General features: G+C 52.2%; 1 protein-coding gene across 3 annotated transcripts in view; it reads left to right on the top strand.

Annotated features, from left to right (window-relative positions):
• The window catches only part of TTBK1 (tau tubulin kinase 1), a 43,145-nt gene extending 34,268 nt beyond the window's left edge, over positions 1 to 8,877 (top strand). For 2 of the 3 annotated variants that reach the window (XM_017878178.1, XM_017878175.1), the window contains 2 exons: positions 3,358 to 4,949; positions 5,617 to 8,876. In XM_017878178.1, coding sequence (XP_017733667.1) covers positions 3,358 to 4,949; positions 5,617 to 6,013 — 1,989 coding nt within the window. In that variant the 3' untranslated portion in view covers positions 6,014 to 8,876. Of the gene's footprint in view, positions 1 to 3,357; positions 4,950 to 5,616 lie in introns of all 3 variants that reach the window. The other variant, XM_017878176.1, reaches the window with a different exon arrangement.
• Positions 8,878 to 19,293: the final 10,416 nt, after the last annotated feature.

The following is a 19,293-nucleotide window of genomic DNA, read 5'->3' as shown; positions in this document are numbered from 1 at the left end:
TTTTTAGATCTCTGAAGTGCTTGTTCTCTTAACAGCTCTTTCTTCTCCGATATTCTAGCCCTCCTGGCCTCCCTGGAGTCTCTGCTCCATGTCCTCTTCTCAGGGAGCCCACCACACCCTTCAACATGGCGAAACCCCACCTCTACTAAAAATACAAAAATTAGCTGGGTATGATAGCAGGCACCTGTAACCCCAGCTACTCAGCTGGCTGAGGCAGGAAAATTGCTTGAACCCAGGATGTGGAGGTTGCAGTGAGCAGAGATCACGCCACTGTGCTCCAGCCTGGGTGACAGAGCGAGACTCCGTCTCAAAAAAAAAAAAAAAAAAAGTACATTTTCTAGACACTTCCAGCCTATATGTGGAGGGGACAAAGTTTTGTTGTTGTTGTTGTTGTTGTTGTTTTGTGTTTTTTGAGACAGTGTTGCTCTGTTGCCCAGGCTGGAGTGCAGTGGTGCGATCACAGCTCACTGCAGTTTTGATCTCCTCAGCCTCCCGAGTAGCTGGGACCACAGGCGTGCACAACCATGCCCAGCTAATTTTTGTATTTTTAGTGGAAACAGGATTTTGCCATGTTCCCCAGGCTGAGGAGACTCTAGCAACCCTGTTTGAGCCAGGTAGGGAGCTTTCTAAGAAAACTTTCTAACTAAGAAGAGTTTTCGAAGAAAGTTCCCTACCTGGCCCAAACAGGGTTGCTGGTGTCCTGTTGGAATCTGAAGCTATATTCTTGCATCACCTCCACCAAACCCTCACTGATGGTCTGATTACAGGAGAGATCATGGCAGTTGGGAAGGGGAGCAGCCACAGCCCTGGACAGACCCTCAGCCTTGGAGGTCTCTGCTTTTCTCTCCACCTGGCTTTGTGGTATTTGCATGGAGGCTTCGGCTGGCAGAGCCCCCTCCTTCTCCACACCCTATTCCCCATGGGTGTGGCATCCAGGCTTTTCTGCCAATGACCTTCAAACCAAAGTGAGCAGAGCAGGAGGTGGGAGGTGAGGTGGGGAGAGAGCTAACATTTACTGAGCAACTGCTATATGCCTTTGCTTATATGACCTCATTTATGATCACAACATTTGTGGAATGTGCATATCCCCACTTAGTTTCCTGATATAGAGAAAATAAGGACAATCTCTATCTCATTCATACTTGATCCACAGATTCTTAGACTATAACATGGTGACCAAGACAAGAGACATTCAAAGACCACTTCTTGAAGGAGTGAATGAGGAAGCCCTCAGGGATCTCTGTGTAACAGGAGAGAGAACCCTATAAATACATGCATGTAGAACAACAGGTGGGAGATTCTCTCATGGAAAGATGTGAAAAACAAGTAGTAAAGGGAGAGTAAGTAAATCTGCTTGGTGGGTGGACAGGAACGTTGACAGGAAGGCTTTGTCTCTCCTTTGCTAAGACCAGGAGCTGCTTGAGCTGGTCTTGAAGGAAGGGTAGCAAGTTATCATGTGCAGAGAGGGGGTGAGAGGGACCCCCCAGGTAAAGGAAACTGCCTGGGCTAAGTGTGAGCTGGAAGATGCACTTAGGAACTTCTGGAAGCATCGGAATGGGTGAAGTGTGGGCAGGGGACCGAGGGTGTTGCAGTAAGTGAGGCCACAGCAGCAGGTGGGAGCAGGTCATAGGGTTGAGTGGGGGATTCATGCGCCAAGTCAAAGATCTGAACTGTCTTAGGCCAGGCGCGGTGGCTCACACCTGTAATCCCAGCACCCTGGGAGGCCGAAGGAGGTGATCACCTGAGGTCAGTAGCTTGAGACCAGCCTGGCCAACATGGCAAAACCCTGTCTGTACTAAGAATACAAAAAAAATTAGCCAGGCGTGGTGGAGGGCACCTGTAATCCCAGCTACTGGGGAGGCTGAGGCAGGAGAATCACTTGAACCCGAGAGGCAGAGGTTGCAGTGAGCCCAGTGAGCCGAGATCAAGCCACTTGCACTCCAGCCTGGGTGACAGAGCAGGACTCCGTATCAAAAAAAAAAAAAAAAAAAAAAAAAAAAAAAAAAAAAAAGATCTGAACTGTCTCCTAAGGACTGTGGCAGCCATAGCAGATTTGAAGCAGAGAGAGATGGAATCAGATTAAGTTTCAGGAAGATCACTCAGGCAGATGTATAAAGGATGGATGGCAGTACAGGATGGAGAGAGCAGGCCGGTGGCTGGGGAACCACAGAGAGGGCAAGGCTGTGCTCATGGGCCTGGGGTAGCAGACACAGAAAGGTTTAAGAAGGATGCTTGGCAGGACTCCTTGGCAGCGTGGATGGGCAGGAAAGGGGGGTGGGCAGGAAAGTGGGGAGGCAGGATATCCCCAGGGCTTCTGGTCTGGATGGGTTGTGTTCTGCTAGCTCAGGAAGACGGAAGCCCAGCGTGTTAGAAAACGCTAGCAAACTGCTGGACACCATCAGCACCGTCCCACCATGGAACAAAGCTGTGTCAGCCCTAATGGGCCCAGGGCATTGCGGGTGCCTGGGGATGTCTGTGTATTGAACAGGGTGGATGCAGCTAGAGCAAAGGAAACACAGCAGCCAAGGTCCTGACCAGGTGGTCAGACCTTTCTAGTCTGGAAGGAAGGAGGCTAAGGGGGACATGGCAAGAGCCTAGAAAACCAAGGACTGGTTTGGCCATCACATTGCCAAAGGCTCTGCACAAAGCTTTGAAGAGGAAAACGGAATGGAGCTTAGGTATACCTGTCAAGGGCTGGACAAATTCCTGGCTGAGTGGATGGACTGGAGGTCCAGGGGCCCAGCCTGCACTTTTAAGGGTAGAGGACAGCCACGCCTTTGCCCTTGTCCAGCACAGGATCTGGTGGCCCTGGGCAGCCAGCTCTCTGGCCACAGAGAAACTGCACACTCGGAGGTGGTACTGAGGGCATCTAGGAGCCAGCCTGGCACAGCCCATCCAGGAAGTGGCGCAGACACCTGCCACCCATCTCTGGGCCTGGCTTTCTCATCTGTAAAAGGAAGGGCTGAGCTGCGTGGTGGTCGTGGTTCCTTTCAGTTTTCATTTTCTGTTATTGTCGCTGACTCGGGTGCAGGATGCACATGGCAATGAGAGGGGCTGGGGACATGGAGAGGCAGAAAGGCCACCAGGATCAGGGCCTGGGACTTCAGGGGACCTAGAGCATGGACAGTCATTCGTCAGAGGTTTGCTGAGCACTCACTAGGTGCCAGAGACCATTCTAGGCCCTGAGGACAGAGCAGTGAACAAGACAGACCCAGTGCCTGTGCTTACCTTAATGGAGCTCACACTCTAGTAGATGACTCAGGCCTGTGAGTCTCCTAGCTTGTGGGTGCAGTTGAAGTCTTCCTGGGTCCAGGAGGGTGGGTGACCTCAGAGGGTCCCTGTGTGTGCCCCTTGCAGGTGTTCTCCATGGCGCCCCCATTTGAGGTGAATGGCCTCCCACGAGCTGTGCCTCTGAGTCTGCCCTACCAGGACTTCAAGAGGGACCTCTCCGATTACCGAGAACGGGCGCGGTTGCTCAACAGGGTCCGGAGGGTGGGCTTCTCGCACATGCTGCTCACCACCCCCCAGGTCCCGCTGTCTCCTGTTCAGCCTCAGGCTAATGGGAAGGAGGAAGAGGAGGAGGAGGAGGAAGATGAGGAAGAGGAAGAAGAGGATGAGGAAGAAGAAGAGGAGGAAGAGGAAGAGGAGGAGGAAGAAGAGGAGGAGGAGGAGGAGGAAGAGGAGGAAGAGGCTGTGGCGGCAGTTGCCTTGGGGGAGGTGCTGGGGCCTCGCAGTGGCTCCAGCAGTGAGGGGAGTGAGAGGAGCACCGACAGGAGCCAGGAGGGCGCCCCGTCCACGTTGCTGGCAGACGATCAAAAGGAGTCCAGGGGCCGGGCTTCCATGGCCGATGGGGACCTGGAGCCTGAGGAGGGTTCCAAAACGCTGGTGCTCGTCTCTCCTGGCGACATGAAGAAGTCGCCCGTCACTGCTGAACTGGCCCCCGACCCTGACCTGGGCACCCTGGCTGCCCTCACTCCTCAGCATGAGCGGCCCCAGCCCACGGGCAGCCAGCTGGACGTATCTGAGCCAGGCACCCTCTCCTCTGTCCTCAAGTCTGAGCCCAAACCCCCGGGGCCTGGGGCAGGGCCGGGGGCCGGGACAGTGACCACAGGGGCCGGGGGCGTGGCAGTCACCTCCTCACCCTTCACCAAAGTTGAGAGGACCTTTGTGCACATTGCGGAGAAAACCCACCTCAACGTCATGTCTTCCAGTGGACAAGCCTTGCGGCCTGAGGAGTTCAGCACTGGGGGCGAGCTGGGTCTGGAGCTGGCCTCTGATGGGGGCACTGTGGAGGAGGGGGCTCCAGCGCCCCTGGAGAACGGCCTCGCCCTGTCAGGGCTGAATGGGGCCGAGATAGAGGGCTGTGCCCTGTCTGGGCCCCCCGGGGAAACCCCCTCAGAGATGGCCATAAACTCACTGCTCAATGGCCCGGCCCTTGCAGACGGGCCAGCCCCGGTGTCCCCGCTGGAGCCCAGCCCTGAGAAAGTGGCCACCATCTCCCCCAGACACCATGCTATGCCAGGCTCTCGCCCCAGGAGCCGTATCCCCGTCCTGCTATCTGAGGAGGACACGGGCTCAGAGCCCTCAGGTTCACTGTCGGCCAAAGAGCGGTGGAGCAAGCGGGCCCGGCCGCAGCAGGACCTGGCGCGGCTGGTGATGGAGAAGAGGCAGGGCCGCCTGCTGTTCCGGCTGGCCTCAGGGGCCTCGTCCTCCTCCAGTGAGGAGCAGCGCCGTGCCTCTGAGACCCTCTCAGGCACGGGCTCCGAGGAGGACACGCCCGCCTCTGAGCCAGCAGCGTACTTGCCCAGGAAGGCCGGGCGGGCAGCCACCACCCGGAGCCGGATTCCCCGCCCCATTGGCCTCCGCATGCCCATGCCTGCTGCAGCCCAGCAGCTCCCCAGCAGATCCCACGGCGCGGCCCCAGCATCAGACACAGCCATCACCAGCAGGTGAGAAACCGCTGCCAGCCCCAGGGTGGGCAGAGGGTGGCCACAGGCCTCCACCAGCAGGGGCTTCTCCAGAACCAAGGTCAGGGGCTATGGAAGATCAGGAGGGACCCTCAGCGACACCTCTGGTCCAGCACCTCCCAACTGTGCTCTGCCTCACTCTGATTCGAGTTCCAGCCCTGTCACTGGGCTCAGGGGAATGGCTTCAGTAAGCATGTGTGGAGAGGGTGCCAGAGAGACCAGGCTTAGGAAAAGCTGATGGGGGCCAGTGGGTCCACACACAGCCTCTGGTACGCCATGGGGCATTGGAAGCCAAAGGATAAAGCCCAGTGCTTTGACTCCTTGGGAGAAAACATTATTTCATATTAATATAAACATAGGTATATTCTAGATTAGAACGCAAAATCCATGAGAATTTTAAAGATGAAATGAGGACCCCAAAGAAAGCCAGCAGCAGGTTCTTCCAGCAGCAGCCTGGGAGCGTGTGGCCCCTCAAGGTCCTGCCCTAGAGGACAGAATGCCAGGCCTCAGTTTACCCATCTGTGCCATGGTCTCAGTCTCAGGTCTGAGAATGCAGGACTCCAGTGCCCAGTGCCCAGGAGGATTCTGAAATATTTCTCCTTGTTTTGTTTCTTTGCCCTCTTCTTTTCTCCTGCCTTCTGCTCTCAAGCAGGCTCCAGCTGCAGACTCCCCCAGGGTCGGCCACTGCTGCTGACCTCCGCCCCAAACAACCTCCTGGCCGCGGCCTGGGCCCAGGGCGAGCCCAAGCCGGAGCCAGGCCCCCAGTCCCACGCAGCCCGGGCCTCCCCACGTCCACGTCCGCCGCGCGCAATGCCAGCGCGTCCCCCCGGAGCCAGTCCCTGTCCCGCAGAGAGAGTCCCTCCCCCTCGCACCAGGCCCGGCCCGGGGTCCCCCCGCCCCGAGGCGTCCCGTCGGCCCGGGCCCAGCCTGATTGCACCCCCTCCCCCGGGGGCTCCAAGAAAGGACCCAGAGGGAAACTCCAGGCTCAGCGCGCAACAACCAAAGGCCGGGCAGGAGGCGCGGAGGGCCGGGCTGGGGCCAGATAATGACGCCCGCGGCTCTCCGCGGTCCCCCACCCTCACCCCGGCCCCCCACCCGCAGCCGGTCACACTGGAGCAGCTCCCAGCACAGCCTTACGCGCCTGACGCGCGCCACCCTTGGCCCCAGCTTTCCGCCTGCACCCGCAAGGACGCACGGGAGCACAAGCGGCGCCCCGCCAGCCCTCAGGGCCGGTGGGGGACGCGGCACCGCGCCGCGGGGAGGGTCTGCTTCCCCTTCCTCGCCCTGTGTCCTCTCATCCTCCTGCCGCCCAGTCAGGCCGGCCAGCCTCACATCAGTCTCTCCGCCCCGGGGAAGGCTCAGCCACTTTTCATCGAGGACTCCACTTCTGGGGATGCCCGGTTCGTTCGCCCACCAGGCCTAGGCTGCTCTCCATGCTCCCCCAGCAACCTCTGCCTACACCTCCTGTGGCGCTTTGCCCTCCTCCGACCCCTTTCCAGCCAAAGTCCCCCTACCCCTTCAGAGAAGTAGCCTCAAATTCCAGAAGTAGAGGCTCCAGCCTCCCCCCGAGGGTCCAGCCCCACAGTCTTCTGGGAGCCATTGTTGCCAGGGACTACCAGGCTGGGGTTGGGGACCCAGGGGATATCGGTCTACTCAGGTGTGAGGGGGCAGGTCTGACCTGCCCCAAAGTTGACTCCATCCTGGACAACTCGGTGGGAGGCAGTGGGCAAGTGATCTTGGAGATGGGTGGGCAGGTGATTCTATGGGCAGGGGATGTGCTCCCCTGCACCTCTGGGGTGCAGAAACCTCTTGCCTCCTAAATTTGGGTGGAGCCTCTGTGGGAACTATAGGAAGTATGTGGGCTGCCTTCGCAGGCAACTATTTCCCAGTGGGATGTTGGAGGGGGCTTTAACAAAGTTTTACTCCCTCCCCTGTTCCCCGATCTAGTGCTCAGGACCCCTCACCATCAGGAATTCCTTCCTGTCATCTAACCTCAGTCCTGTCTACTGCAGTTCCAGCCAACCTGCTCTTTCCTGAGTTCAATGCAGGTGGAAAGTGGCTGGTTACCATCTTTGCACTGGCCCTTTGGAGATTCGGGGACTCAGTTCTGGTGGGGTCACCCTCCCTGTCCTCCCTTCTGTGGGAGGGAGGGAGGGCTGGCTGAGGCATCGTCTCCCGCAATGGGCAGAGAGAGCAGAGACAGGTCGACCAACAGACAGCTGGCCCCTGGAGGCAGAAAGGCCCTTCTAACTTCCAGATTGTATGCTTGAGTGATGGGTCCCCAGCCCAAGCCCACTCTTCCCTCAGCTCACCCTTCAGCCTGTTCCTTCTTGCCCCGACCCCAGCCCGTGCAGCCGCTCTACTCCAGGAATGGATGTGGGGACTCTTCCTGGGTTCTGGCTCCTGCATAGCTCACCCCACCTCATCATGAGCCTCAACTGCCTACATCTGGGGCAAGCAGCACACCGGCTGCAGATGGGACAGCCAGCCCTGCCTATCTGGACAGGTCCCTGCAGCCTCTGTCCCCTGGCCTAGCCTCTCTGTCCTTCCGAGTCACAGAGAGCAAGCCAAGACATCCAGGGAAAGAGGAAGAAAGGCCTTAGTGTGCCCCAGCGGTCTGGCTGCATCCAGCCACCATCACCCAGAAGGATGCCCATGAGGCAGCTGACCCTGAAAGCAGCCTCCCCCTCATGGAGAGTCAGCAGCTTGGGCAGCCACTTTCAGGCCGCGGTGGTGGCTTCTCTGCAGACCAGCCGAGGGGAGGACTCCTGGGTGGACAGTCTTTGATGTCCACCCTACGCTGATGCAGAAGCTCCCAGAACACTCAGGAAACTTCTCCGGACAGAGCCCTCCTTGTCAACTTGAGGCCCTCCCACGGCCCTCTACTGCCCTCTGGGTCCAGCAGAGGGGGTGGAGGAGGGACCACTGCCTCCCACCTAGAGCTTCTCCGAATGACAATCAGCTCGTGCCAGGTGGGGACCAGGGCATGACTCCTGGTGCCCAGGCCCTGGGCCTGCTCCTTGCCACCAACCGAACCGTGAATGTAGGGCCCCCAGCCTCACCTCTGCCCCAGGACCAACAACACCCTGGTTTGGAGCTGGGAGGAAGAGGGGGACCTGAGAGAGCCCCAGGTCCATTCTACCCCCAGCTTCACTCAGCACTGGAGCTGGCAGAGACGCAAAACCCAGTCTTCCCTTGGGATTCCGAACCACCCTAGGGCTCCCAACTGACCTCAGGCCTCTGAGTCACTGAATGTCACCAGGTGAGGTGGGAGAGGGAAAGTGGGCCAGTGGGGAGGGGGTCACCTAGGGGACTGCCTCTGTGCCTCTCCCCAGGAAGGATCCAGGGCAGAGGAAGCCACATCTCCCGGTGTCCCCAACCCCAGCTGCAGCCTCTTCCCCCTGAGCATTCACTCTCTCCACCAGGCCTCCAGGTCCTGAGCCCTTCCTCTGTAAAAGTGTCACACCACCTCCCTCAGCACTTCCCCATCAGAACAACCTATGTCACTGACTCAGATGCAGGGTCTGCTCACATGCCTTCCCTCCCCAGCCGCACCGTGCACGAAGGGGGCACAGGAGAGGAGAGGGGCTGTGCCCCAGGCTCCCCATTTCCCAGCTCCTCACAGGGGCCTGGTTTGCTCAGTCTTCTCAACTCCAGGGACTAGCCCTGGTGGGCATGGGGTGGGGAGCAGGAAGTTGCCCTTCCCCTCCCTCGGGAAGCCACCTAAGAATGTTTACATGCCAAACAGAATGTAACACCCCTCCCCAAGCCCTTCCCAGTCACTGCATGGCCTCTGCCCATCCTGCACCTGTCCACCCCACCCCAACACCCTGGAAGCCACTGTCAATGATTAGATCGGGTCTCGGAAGGGAAGTAGCCATCACACCATTAAAAAGCCTGTGGACCTTTTTCTGTTGGCCTGGACTCTTCTTCCCTGCGGGAGGGCAGGCAAAACCCAGTTCCTGGGGCCGGGGCTGGGCAGGAAAGTGGAACACAGGTTGGTGGGCAAGTGCAGAGGTACTGTCCTGGAGGCAGGGGAGGAAATGAAAGCTCAGGACAGACATAGGTAACTTGCTCAGGGTCACAGAGGAGGAAGGGGACTGTCCTGCTGTCCTTCTGACTGCAAAGCATACACTCTCACAGCCCTCTGGATGCTTCTCCTGAGGGCCAGAGACTGAGTCTGGCTTTGTGTAGAGAGGCCAGGAGGAAGAATTTTTTAAATTATTTGTGCAAATTGATGGAGTACATGAGAAATTCTGTTACATGTATATAATGTGTAGTGACCAAGCCAGGATGTTTACAGCATCCATTACCCAAGTACAATACATTTTGGTTAAATAGAGTCACCTTACTCTGCTTTTGAACAATGAATTTATTCCTTCTATCTAACTGTATGTTTATACACTTTATTTATTTATTTTTATTTATTTATTTATTTTTTTGAGAGGGAGTCTTGCTGTGTTGCCCAGGCAGGGGTTCAGTGGTGTGATCTCAGCTCACTGTAACCTCCGCCTCCCAGGTTCAGGTGATTCTTGTGCTTCAGCCTCCCAAGTAGCTGGGATTACAGATGTGCGCCACCATGCCCAGCTAATTTTTGTATTTTTACTAGAGACAGGGTTTCGACATGTTGGCCAGACTGGTCTCGAACTCCTGACCTCATGTGAGTGGCCCGCCTCAACCTCCCAAAGTGTTGGGATTACAGGGGTGAGTCACCACACCCTGCCTGTACCCTTTAATTCACTTCTCTTCCTCCTTGTCACTCTCGAGGAAGAATTTTCATTACCGCAAAGTTAACAGACAAAAGTGAGAGTGTGTGGAAAACCACACAGTGTAGCAGCTCACAGGCAACGTTATTATTATGAAAACATCTATCAAAATCACAAATGAGCATAGCTTGTGTCCCAGCTTCTCTACTTTAGAACTGCATCCTATGGATGTACTTGTACACTTGCAAAATTACATGTGTCCAAAATTATTCACTGCAGTCTTCTTTGTATGGCTCCAGAAAGCCTCATCTGCACTTGTGAAACCCAGAAAGTTCTGAAAACTGGGATTTCTCCCATTAGATTGGCACATACTCCCTTATTATCAAAAAAAAAAAAAAAAACTGACAAAACCATTTATAATGTTTCTTAATTCCACTTATCATCCATATTTGCAATGGAAACATTAACATATTTGATGATGGGGTAGGTCCCATTAGAGTATTTTATTTTATTATTTTTTATTTTTTTGAGACGGAGTTTTGTTCTTGTTGCCCAGGCTGGAGTGCAGTGGTGCGGACTCAGCTCACTACTACGTCTGCCTCCTAGGTTCAAGCTATTCTCCTGCCTCAGCCTCCCCAGTAGCTAGGGTTACAGGTGCCTGCCACCACGCCCAGCTAATTTTTGTATTTTTAGTAGAGACGGGGGTTTCACCATTTTGGCCAGGCTGATCTTGAACTCCTGACCTCAGGTGATCTGCCTGCCTCGGCCTCCCAAAGTGCTGGGATTACAGACTTGAGCCACCGTGCCCAGCCCACCATTAGGGTATTTTATAATATATGGAATATGTGCTAAATTGCCTTTCTGAATATATATATATATATATTCAGACCCTTGAACAACACAGGGGTTAGGGGCACCGAGCCCCTTGCTGTTGAAAATCTGCATAAAATTTTTGATTCCCCCAAGACTTCATCAGTAGCCTACGTTGACCAGAAGCCTTACCAATAATAAACAGTCAATTAACACATATTTTATATGTTTTATATATATTATATACTGTATTCTTACAATAAGGTGAGCTAAAGAAAATAAAATGTTATTTAAAAAACCATGAGGAAGAGAAACTATATTATTAAGTGGAAGTGGACCATCATAAAGGTCTTCATCCTCACTGTCTTCACATTGAGAAGGCTGAGGAGGAGGAGAAGAGGAGGGGTTGGTCTTGCTGTCTCAGGGGTGGCAGAGGCGGCAGGGGGAGTGGAAGAGGCAGGCACAAAACTTGTGACTTTTATTGAGAAACAGTTTATAAGCAGACCAGTGCAGTTCAAACCCATGTTGTTCAAAGGTCAACCATACATGTATGTACTTCTGATCCCAACAGTTTGGATAAGAGACTATGGACCTATAAAAGTTCAGAAGAAATCTAAATTCTCAACTGGGGCTGCTCAGTAGAGCATGGCCCACCCATAAAATGGGGCCCCCACCACGGGGTGATGTGAGACTGTAAGATGGAGGAGGCTAGCTGAGTGCTGTGGTGTATCTGTAGTCTAGCCACTTGGGAGGCTGAGGTAGGAGGATTGTTTAAGCCCAGGAGATTGAGTCCAACCTGGGGAACATAGTGAGACCTCTTTCTCTAAAAAAATAAATGAGGAGTTGTCTCTTTGTATAGTATATACTTATGGACCAGTCTCCAAGACCAAGAATAAGAAAAAGAAGCATACATATAATGTACAATTTTGTATCTGGAAAGGAGGTGAAATGAGTGAGAGGTGTCTGGCCGCCGTGGGGCAGGAGAGCTGGGCAGAAAGGAAGCTTTGCTCTAGTGTACATACTGTAGGAGTCTGTGAATTTTGAACCCTAGGTTCACTAGGTGTAAATCTTTCACCTCGTCAATATATAAATAACTTTGGTTCCAGGCCAGGCTCCTGGCTTTGCCTGAGATCCAAGGGAAAAAGGCCCATGCTCGCAAAGTCCTGCTGTCCCTCCAAGAAGGCCACTCCCTGGCATTAGAGAAACATCATGGCTGCTGGGACACTCTTTCCATTGGCGTGGATGCCAGCGTGCTCTAGGCCCTGATTCATCAGCCTTCAGTGGAATCTCCATGTGATTTCACCTTCCTTCTTGTTTAAACTGTCAAAAGCAGGACATACTCATGGTAAAAAGGCAAATGCTAAAGGCTTATAAAATAAAAGCCCCCTCCCTATCCACGAAGCTGACCACATAGAGGTAACTCTTGCAAATGGCTTTGGTGTGTACCATTTCAGACCTTCCTTTTCCTATTTGTAATTAATAGCTCTCTTTCTGTCTATATATACGTATTTATTATAAATAAAAAGAAGAACATATTATACCTACTATTCTGAAACATGTTTTGTTTTGTTTTGTTTTTTGTTTGTTTTTGTTTTTGAGACAGGGTCTCACTCTGTCACCCGGGCTGGAGTGCAGCAGCACAATCATGGCTCACTGCAGCCTCGACGCCCCTCCCCAGCCCTGGGCTCAGGTGGTCCTCCCTTCATATGTATGTATATATATGATGTTTTGGTGACTATCTTCTTTCACTTAGCATGTTTTCAAAGTACTGCCATATTGTAGCATTTATCAGTACTTCATTCCTTTTTATTGCCAAATAATATTTTACTATATGGACATACCACATTTTGTCCATTTGTCAGTTGATGGACTTTGGGTTGTTTCTGCTTTAGACTATGATGAGTAATGCTGCTATGAACATTTGTGTACAAGTTTTTGTGTGGATGTATGCATTCACTTCTCTTGGGTATATACCTAGGAGTGGAATTGCTGCTGCTGGATCATATGGTAAAGATATGTTTAACATTTTGAATAATTACCAAACTTTTCCAAAATTGCTACATCATTTTACACTTCCACCAGCAATGATGAGAATCCTTGTGTTCTTTTTAAAGGCTACTCATATTCCATGGCATGAATGTTCCATAATCTATTTAACCAGCTCCATATTGATTTTTCATTACCTTTCTGACTTTTCACTATTTTCACTATTTCAAATAGTGCTAAACTTGGCGCTAGAACTTCTTGGCTCCAACCTATCTTACTTCTTCAAGTCTAATTCTAGGAGAAACCCCCCAAATAATTAAATAGATAAAAATGGTACCTTATTGTATTTTTAAATTTTCTCGATTATTGAGATTGAATGAATGAATGTCATGGTTTATTCATTCATTATTTATTTAATCCATCTTTCATTCATCCAACCCATTAATTTAACTAATTCTGCAGACTATTGCTGAGCCCAACATGTGCTAGAGGTTATGCCAGATGTTGGGCACTGACCAGGCATTGAGACAAAGCACAGCATGCCCTCAAGGAGGTGGCTGGGGCTGGGTGTGATGGTATGTGCCGGCAGTCCTAGCTGCTTAGGAGGCTGAGCAGGAGGATCACCCGAGCCCAGGAGTTTGATGCTGTACTGAGCTATGATCATGCCACTGTACTCCAGCCTGGGTGACAGAGCAAGACCCTGTCTCTAAAAAAAAAAAAAAAAAAAAGTGATTGGAAATTAACTTTCATTTTACATGTGGCATGTGCCTGGATACATAGGGAGGAACCCCCAGCCCAGACTGAGAGCTTCAAGGAAGACCCCCAGAGAGAGATGTGCCTCTTGGACTGAATTTTGGAGGACAAACAAACAGGAGCTGGTCAGATAGAGGAGAGGACATTCCCGGGGGACAGGGGAGCAGCGTGGGCAAAGTGTGGGGGGCGAGACTGCATGGAGTTCAGTGTGGGGAGTCACAGGCATAAATCGTGGACTGGAAGAGAGGAGTGACAAGGGAGCAGGGCCAGGCTTGGAGCCAGGGCGGGCTGTGCCAAGGAACGGGGCTTTAAGGCAATGCAGAGACACTCTGCCTACCTTCTGCCCCCAGGAGCCCGAGACTTGTAAGGCACATTCATTTCCCGAGGCCCAGTTTGGCTGTCAGGGACTACCTGATGCTCTGCATGTGGGGCCTCCCTGGTTCCTGGTAGACCTTCTCCCTGTTCCCCCACAGGAAGACATTTCTTTGTCCCATGGTCAAAGAGAGGTGTGAGGGAAGGGGCACAGAGAAATACATGGCTTGAGCAAGGTTGCTCTGTCAGGAGCTAGATGGGAGCCACAGACCAGGGACATTTAGATGAGCCTTTGTTGATAGAGAGGGGCCCCTCAGAAAGGAGACAGGGGTGGGAATGTGGAGGGGCTTGTGTCTCTGATCACCAGATGCTGGGGCCTGCTGAGATTTTCCCATGGCTACTGATGAGTCAAGGCCAGGACAAGAGATGAGGCCAACCCAAGGCTAAAGGACTTAGAACCATCTTTCTAAGTCCTCAGGAGTTTCAGGAGCCTGCTTATTGCCCAAGGTGATGAGGTGATACGGAAGGAGAGTGTTTGCATGTCCATGGGTTAGAGGTAATATGACGTAAGCCCATTTTCAGCAACTCCAGGTGGCATCTTCTGCATTTCTCCTCACCTTTAAACCAGAAGTGGTGTAATACCATCCATTATTACCACCACCAATTTTACCACAGTCCGCACCTCTGTCTTCATTATCCACCATTACTAGCTTCATCTTCACTCAGATCATAGACATTCTTCTTCCAAACTATACCATCACTACCACTAGGCTTTGAAGACATAATGATAAACAAAAGACAAGGTCCTTGCTGTCAGGGAGCTTACACAGCATCATCACCTCCTTCACCATCACCACCACATCAGCAACATCATCATTACCACCATCATTACCACCATCACCACATCACCACCATCATTACCACCATCACTACATCACCCCCACCATCATTACCACCATCACCACATCACCAACATCATTACCATCACCACATCCCCACCACCATTATCACCATCACATCCCCATCACCATCATTACCACCATCATCATTACTTCATCACATCACCACCACCATCATTACCACCATCCACCACAGCCCACCACCATCATTACCACCATCACCACATCCCCACCACCATCATTACCCACCATCACATCGCCACCACCATCATTACCACCAATCCAATTCACATCCCAACCACCATCAGATGACATCACCACACCACACGGCACATGACAGCCATCACCACATCACCACCACCACCATTACCACCATCACCACATCAACTACCACATTCATTACACCAGTCACATCACACCACCATCATTGACCATCACCACATCCACCACCAGAGCATTACCACCATCACATCACCACCAGGCATCATTACCACCATCACATCACCACCACCAGCCATTACCACCATCACCACCATCACAACACCCAACCCCATCACCACCATCACCACCATCATTACCACCATCATTACTACCATCACATCACCAACATCATCATTACCACCATCACCACATCCCACCATCATTACCACCATTCATCACATCCCCAACACCATCATGACGACCATCACCACATCACCACCACCATTACCCTCACATCACCACACACCACCCCATTACCCTCACAGCACCACCACCATCATTACCACCATCACATCACCACCCACCATCATTATCACCATTATCACATCATCACCATCAGCATTACAACCATCACATCACCACCACCATCATACCACCCTCACATCACCACCATCATCATTATCACCATCAGCATTACAACCATCACCACATAACCACCATCATTACACCAACGATCCACGCACCATCATTCATCGACCATCACATCACCACCAGCATCATCTACCACCATCAAAACACATCACCACCACCATCATTACCACATCACCACACCACCACCCCACATTACCCTCATCACCACCACCATCTTTACCACCTCACATCACCACCAACCATCTTTACCACCTCACATCACACCCACATCATTACACCATCACATCACCACCACACCCCCATTATCACCATCACAGCAGCACAGCAGGCAGGACAACCATCACCACATAACCACCATCATGACCACCATCAACACTCACCACCATCATCATCACCATCACCACCAGCATCACCACCATCAACACATCACCACCACCATCATTACCACCATCACATCACCACCACCACCATTACCACCATCACCACCACCATCATTACCACCATCACCACATCACCACCACCATCATTACCACCATCACATCATCACCACCATCACCAGATCACTGTCACCAGCATTACCACATCTGTCACATAATCCTCATCAGCACCACTACCCTCATGACCACATCACTACTACCAGTGGCCCTGGCCCCATCCTCTCATCTCTACTTCAATCACCCCGTCACCATCACTTCCATCACCAGGATCCCCACCCTCCCTTACTATTATGCCATCCATCACCATACTTACCACTGCAATTGATTTTGTCATTGCCACCATCAACAGTGTAGGAAATGATTACATGGGTTGCAGCAATGGTTAATGGTCACTGAAGCCCCAGTAAAGATGGGTAGGTCATCTGAGGTCACTCAATGGGGAGGGAGCAAAATAGTAAAAGGCCTAAAGTGTAAGAATTCCCTATTGCAAGCAATCTCAAATTGGTTATTCCAAGAATGTATTTTTTCCTGAACCCTCCAATATTTCCAGTAATAATTCCAATTAAGGAGTTTTTTCTTTTTTTTTTTTTGAGTCAAAATTTTATTCTTATACTGTACGCAGGCTGGAGTACAGTGGTGCAATCTCAGCTCATTGCAACCTCCACCTCCTGGGTTCAAGCGATTCTCCTACCTCAACCTCCCGAGTAGCTGGGATTACAGGCATGAGCCACCATGCCTGGTTAATTTTTGTATTTTCAGTAGATTCGGGGTTTCACCATGTTGGCCAGGCTGGTCTCGAACTCCTGACCTCCAGTGATCCACCCGCCTTGGCCTCCCAAAGTGCTGGGATTACGGGCATGAGCCACCATGCCTGGCCAGGAGTTGTTATTTTTCCATTGCACAAGGCTCCTCTCCATCCAGTTGGGTATAAATGAAGGTCTCTACCTTGGCCTCTGAGCTCAGGTTAGAATTCCCAGGTTGGAGGGGTGGGAGGATGGTTAAAATACAATCAAAATCAGCTCTTAACTGGTGATTCGGAGTTGATCTATCTATCCTCTGGTTAGACTCAGCATTTCATACCTGCCTGTCCAGCTCCATCATCAGCCATCATGGTCACTGTCACCATCATTCTTCAATGACATTAGAGACGAGAGCTTCCATATGGGGTAGGGCCAGGGAATAAGATGGAGCCAGAGGTAAAATTAATGCCAAATTACTCTCTGTGGAAAGAGGCTGCAGATTTATTTATTTTTTATTTTTTGAGACAGAGTTCTGCTCCTGTTGCCCAGGCTGGAGTGCAGTCACATGATCTCGGCTCACTACAACCTCCGCCTCCCGGGTTCAAGTGATTCTCTTGCCTCAGCCTCCTGAGTAGCTGAGATTACAGGCGCTTGCCCCCATGTCCAGCTAATTTTTTGCATTTTTGGTAGAGACGGGGTTTTGCCATGTTGGCCAGGCTGGTATCAAACTCCTGACCTCAGGTGACCCACCCGCCTTGGCCTCCCAAAGTGCTGGGATTACAGGCATGAGCCACTGTGTCTGGCCGGGGCTGCAGATTTAGATTTGAGTTTCCTAGGAGCCAATGTCAAGAGGGAGAGGTAACCACTGTATGATTATCAGCTATTTCTGATATTAAAGGAGGAAAGAAATTCCCATTGTGAAAACTAAAGGGTCACAGCCAATGGCTGAGGTTGGCCTTGTTAGCTGTCCTCTCTGGCTGTGGAAAAACTTCAGAATATTACCCTGTGGAGCCACTGGATGGGACATGGAGATGGGGGGACCGCAAAACTTACCTCTCAGGAGCTGCAAAGTGTTACGGTACTGTTTACATTTTATATTAATAATATGATTACATAGTACTAAATGAGGGAAGAACCAACAGTGTGAGGTCACATGTGAGTGAGGATGAGAGGGGTGGAGGTATCTCCCCTTGAGCTGGTCTTCAGGGAGGCCTGGGCATTCACTTGGTGAATGAGGAGGAGGCCACATTGCCCAAGGGACCACACTAAGGCATGACATGCCAATAAGCTGGTGTGTGCAGAGAACTAGAGGGAAGGGGGCATGTTGGAGAGGGGTCAGGGGTGGACTGGGGGAGAGAATCTGGTCCTAGGGAAGTCATAAGGGCCAAGCGAAGGAGCTGGACTTTCCCCTTCAGGCAGTAGAATCTGGTGAAGGGTTTTAAACAGGGATATGACCCTCTTAGATCTGTGTTTAAATGTTCACTGTGGCCAGTGTGTCGAGAATGGGTTGAAAGGGGTGAGACTGGAGACAGGGAGGGTTAGCTTATTTTAACCCTCCTGTAAGCTCCCTAAGGGTAAGGACTGTGTCTGAGGCATCTATGTACCCTTCAGAATGGCGAGGATGCACTAGAGACTCAAACGTCTCTTCTTACTGTCACCCCGTCACTGCCACCACCATTAGCTGCCTCTTGCTTCACTCCATGGCTGTCAGCACCCCCATTAACACATGCCACGCCATCGATTTAGCTCCTTTCCCAGAGCTTTCTCAGGGAGCCCAGCCTGGAGCAGACTGGGACATCACCAGCTCAGCAGCTTGGGTCCAAAGTGAGATTCCTGGTCTGGAGTCAGGGGACCCGGTCTTTTCTTCAGCTCTGCTGCTGAGTCATTGTGTGACCCCAGCAGGTCCCCACCCTGTCTTTAGTTTTCTGACCTGTTCAAAGTAGGAGCTGGATTAAACTAGTGGGTCTGCCAGCCAAGTGTTTGGAGAATCAGATGAGAATAAACCAGACATTGCTGGTCTCTGCTGTACTTTTTCTGCAGGGACCATGATTGAGAATTGAATGGGAGGGTCAGATTGAACATTGAGTCTTAGGTATTGCATGTGCCTATGACAAGACCTTGGTAACGCCCCCTCCCCCATTCCCTATGCCTCCAAAAGGTAATCTTAGGCATTGCAGGTACCTATGGCAAGACCTTGGTAATGCACCCCCTGCCATTCCCTATCCCTCCAAAAGGTAATTTAGGAAGCTGCTGGAAATAGGGGAATGGGACAGGCAGTTAGAACCATATGTATGGGGAGAGTCCCTGAGTGAAGTGGGAATGGGACGAGCGTGGGACTCTCGGAGGGATCAAGTTGCCCAGTGTGATCACAGGTGTGTCTCAGGCCAGGGCATCAGCTCCCAGCGGGGGAGAGGGATGCGAGGAGGCCTCATGGCTCAGCAGAAAGAAACCTGGTTAGGATCCAGCTTTCAGCTCTGAATCCTAGGCTGTCGGCCAGGCCATGGCTGTAGCTGCAAATAGGCAAGGCTGATCTAAGGTCTCATAGGACAAAGGGCACCCTGGGAGAGCTAGCCCCAGGCCCCAGGGGCCTCCTCTTCTTCGGGATCTTGGGAGCTCTGCTGACCAAGCGGGTAGGGGCTCACCTCCTATGCCGTCACTCAGTTACCTCATCATGGTAGCCTTGGTCCTTGAACACTAATGGGTAAGCCCCAGAACCATGAGCCAGTGACCTCTGAATGGATGGCTTCCCCTTCCCCCAGGCACCAGGCAAGACAGGTAGGGGTCCCTGGAGATCTGGTGGCTGGGGAGGGCCCAGTCCTGGGCCAGCCCCT

Source organism: Rhinopithecus bieti, unplaced genomic scaffold (assembly GCF_001698545.2).
Source record: "Rhinopithecus bieti isolate Rb0 unplaced genomic scaffold, ASM169854v2 scaffold_9981, whole genome shotgun sequence".
Lineage (NCBI taxonomy): Eukaryota > Metazoa > Chordata > Mammalia > Primates > Cercopithecidae > Rhinopithecus > Rhinopithecus bieti.
Note: the sequence above shows the minus strand (reverse complement) of the source record. Positions and strands in the feature narration are given on the sequence as shown.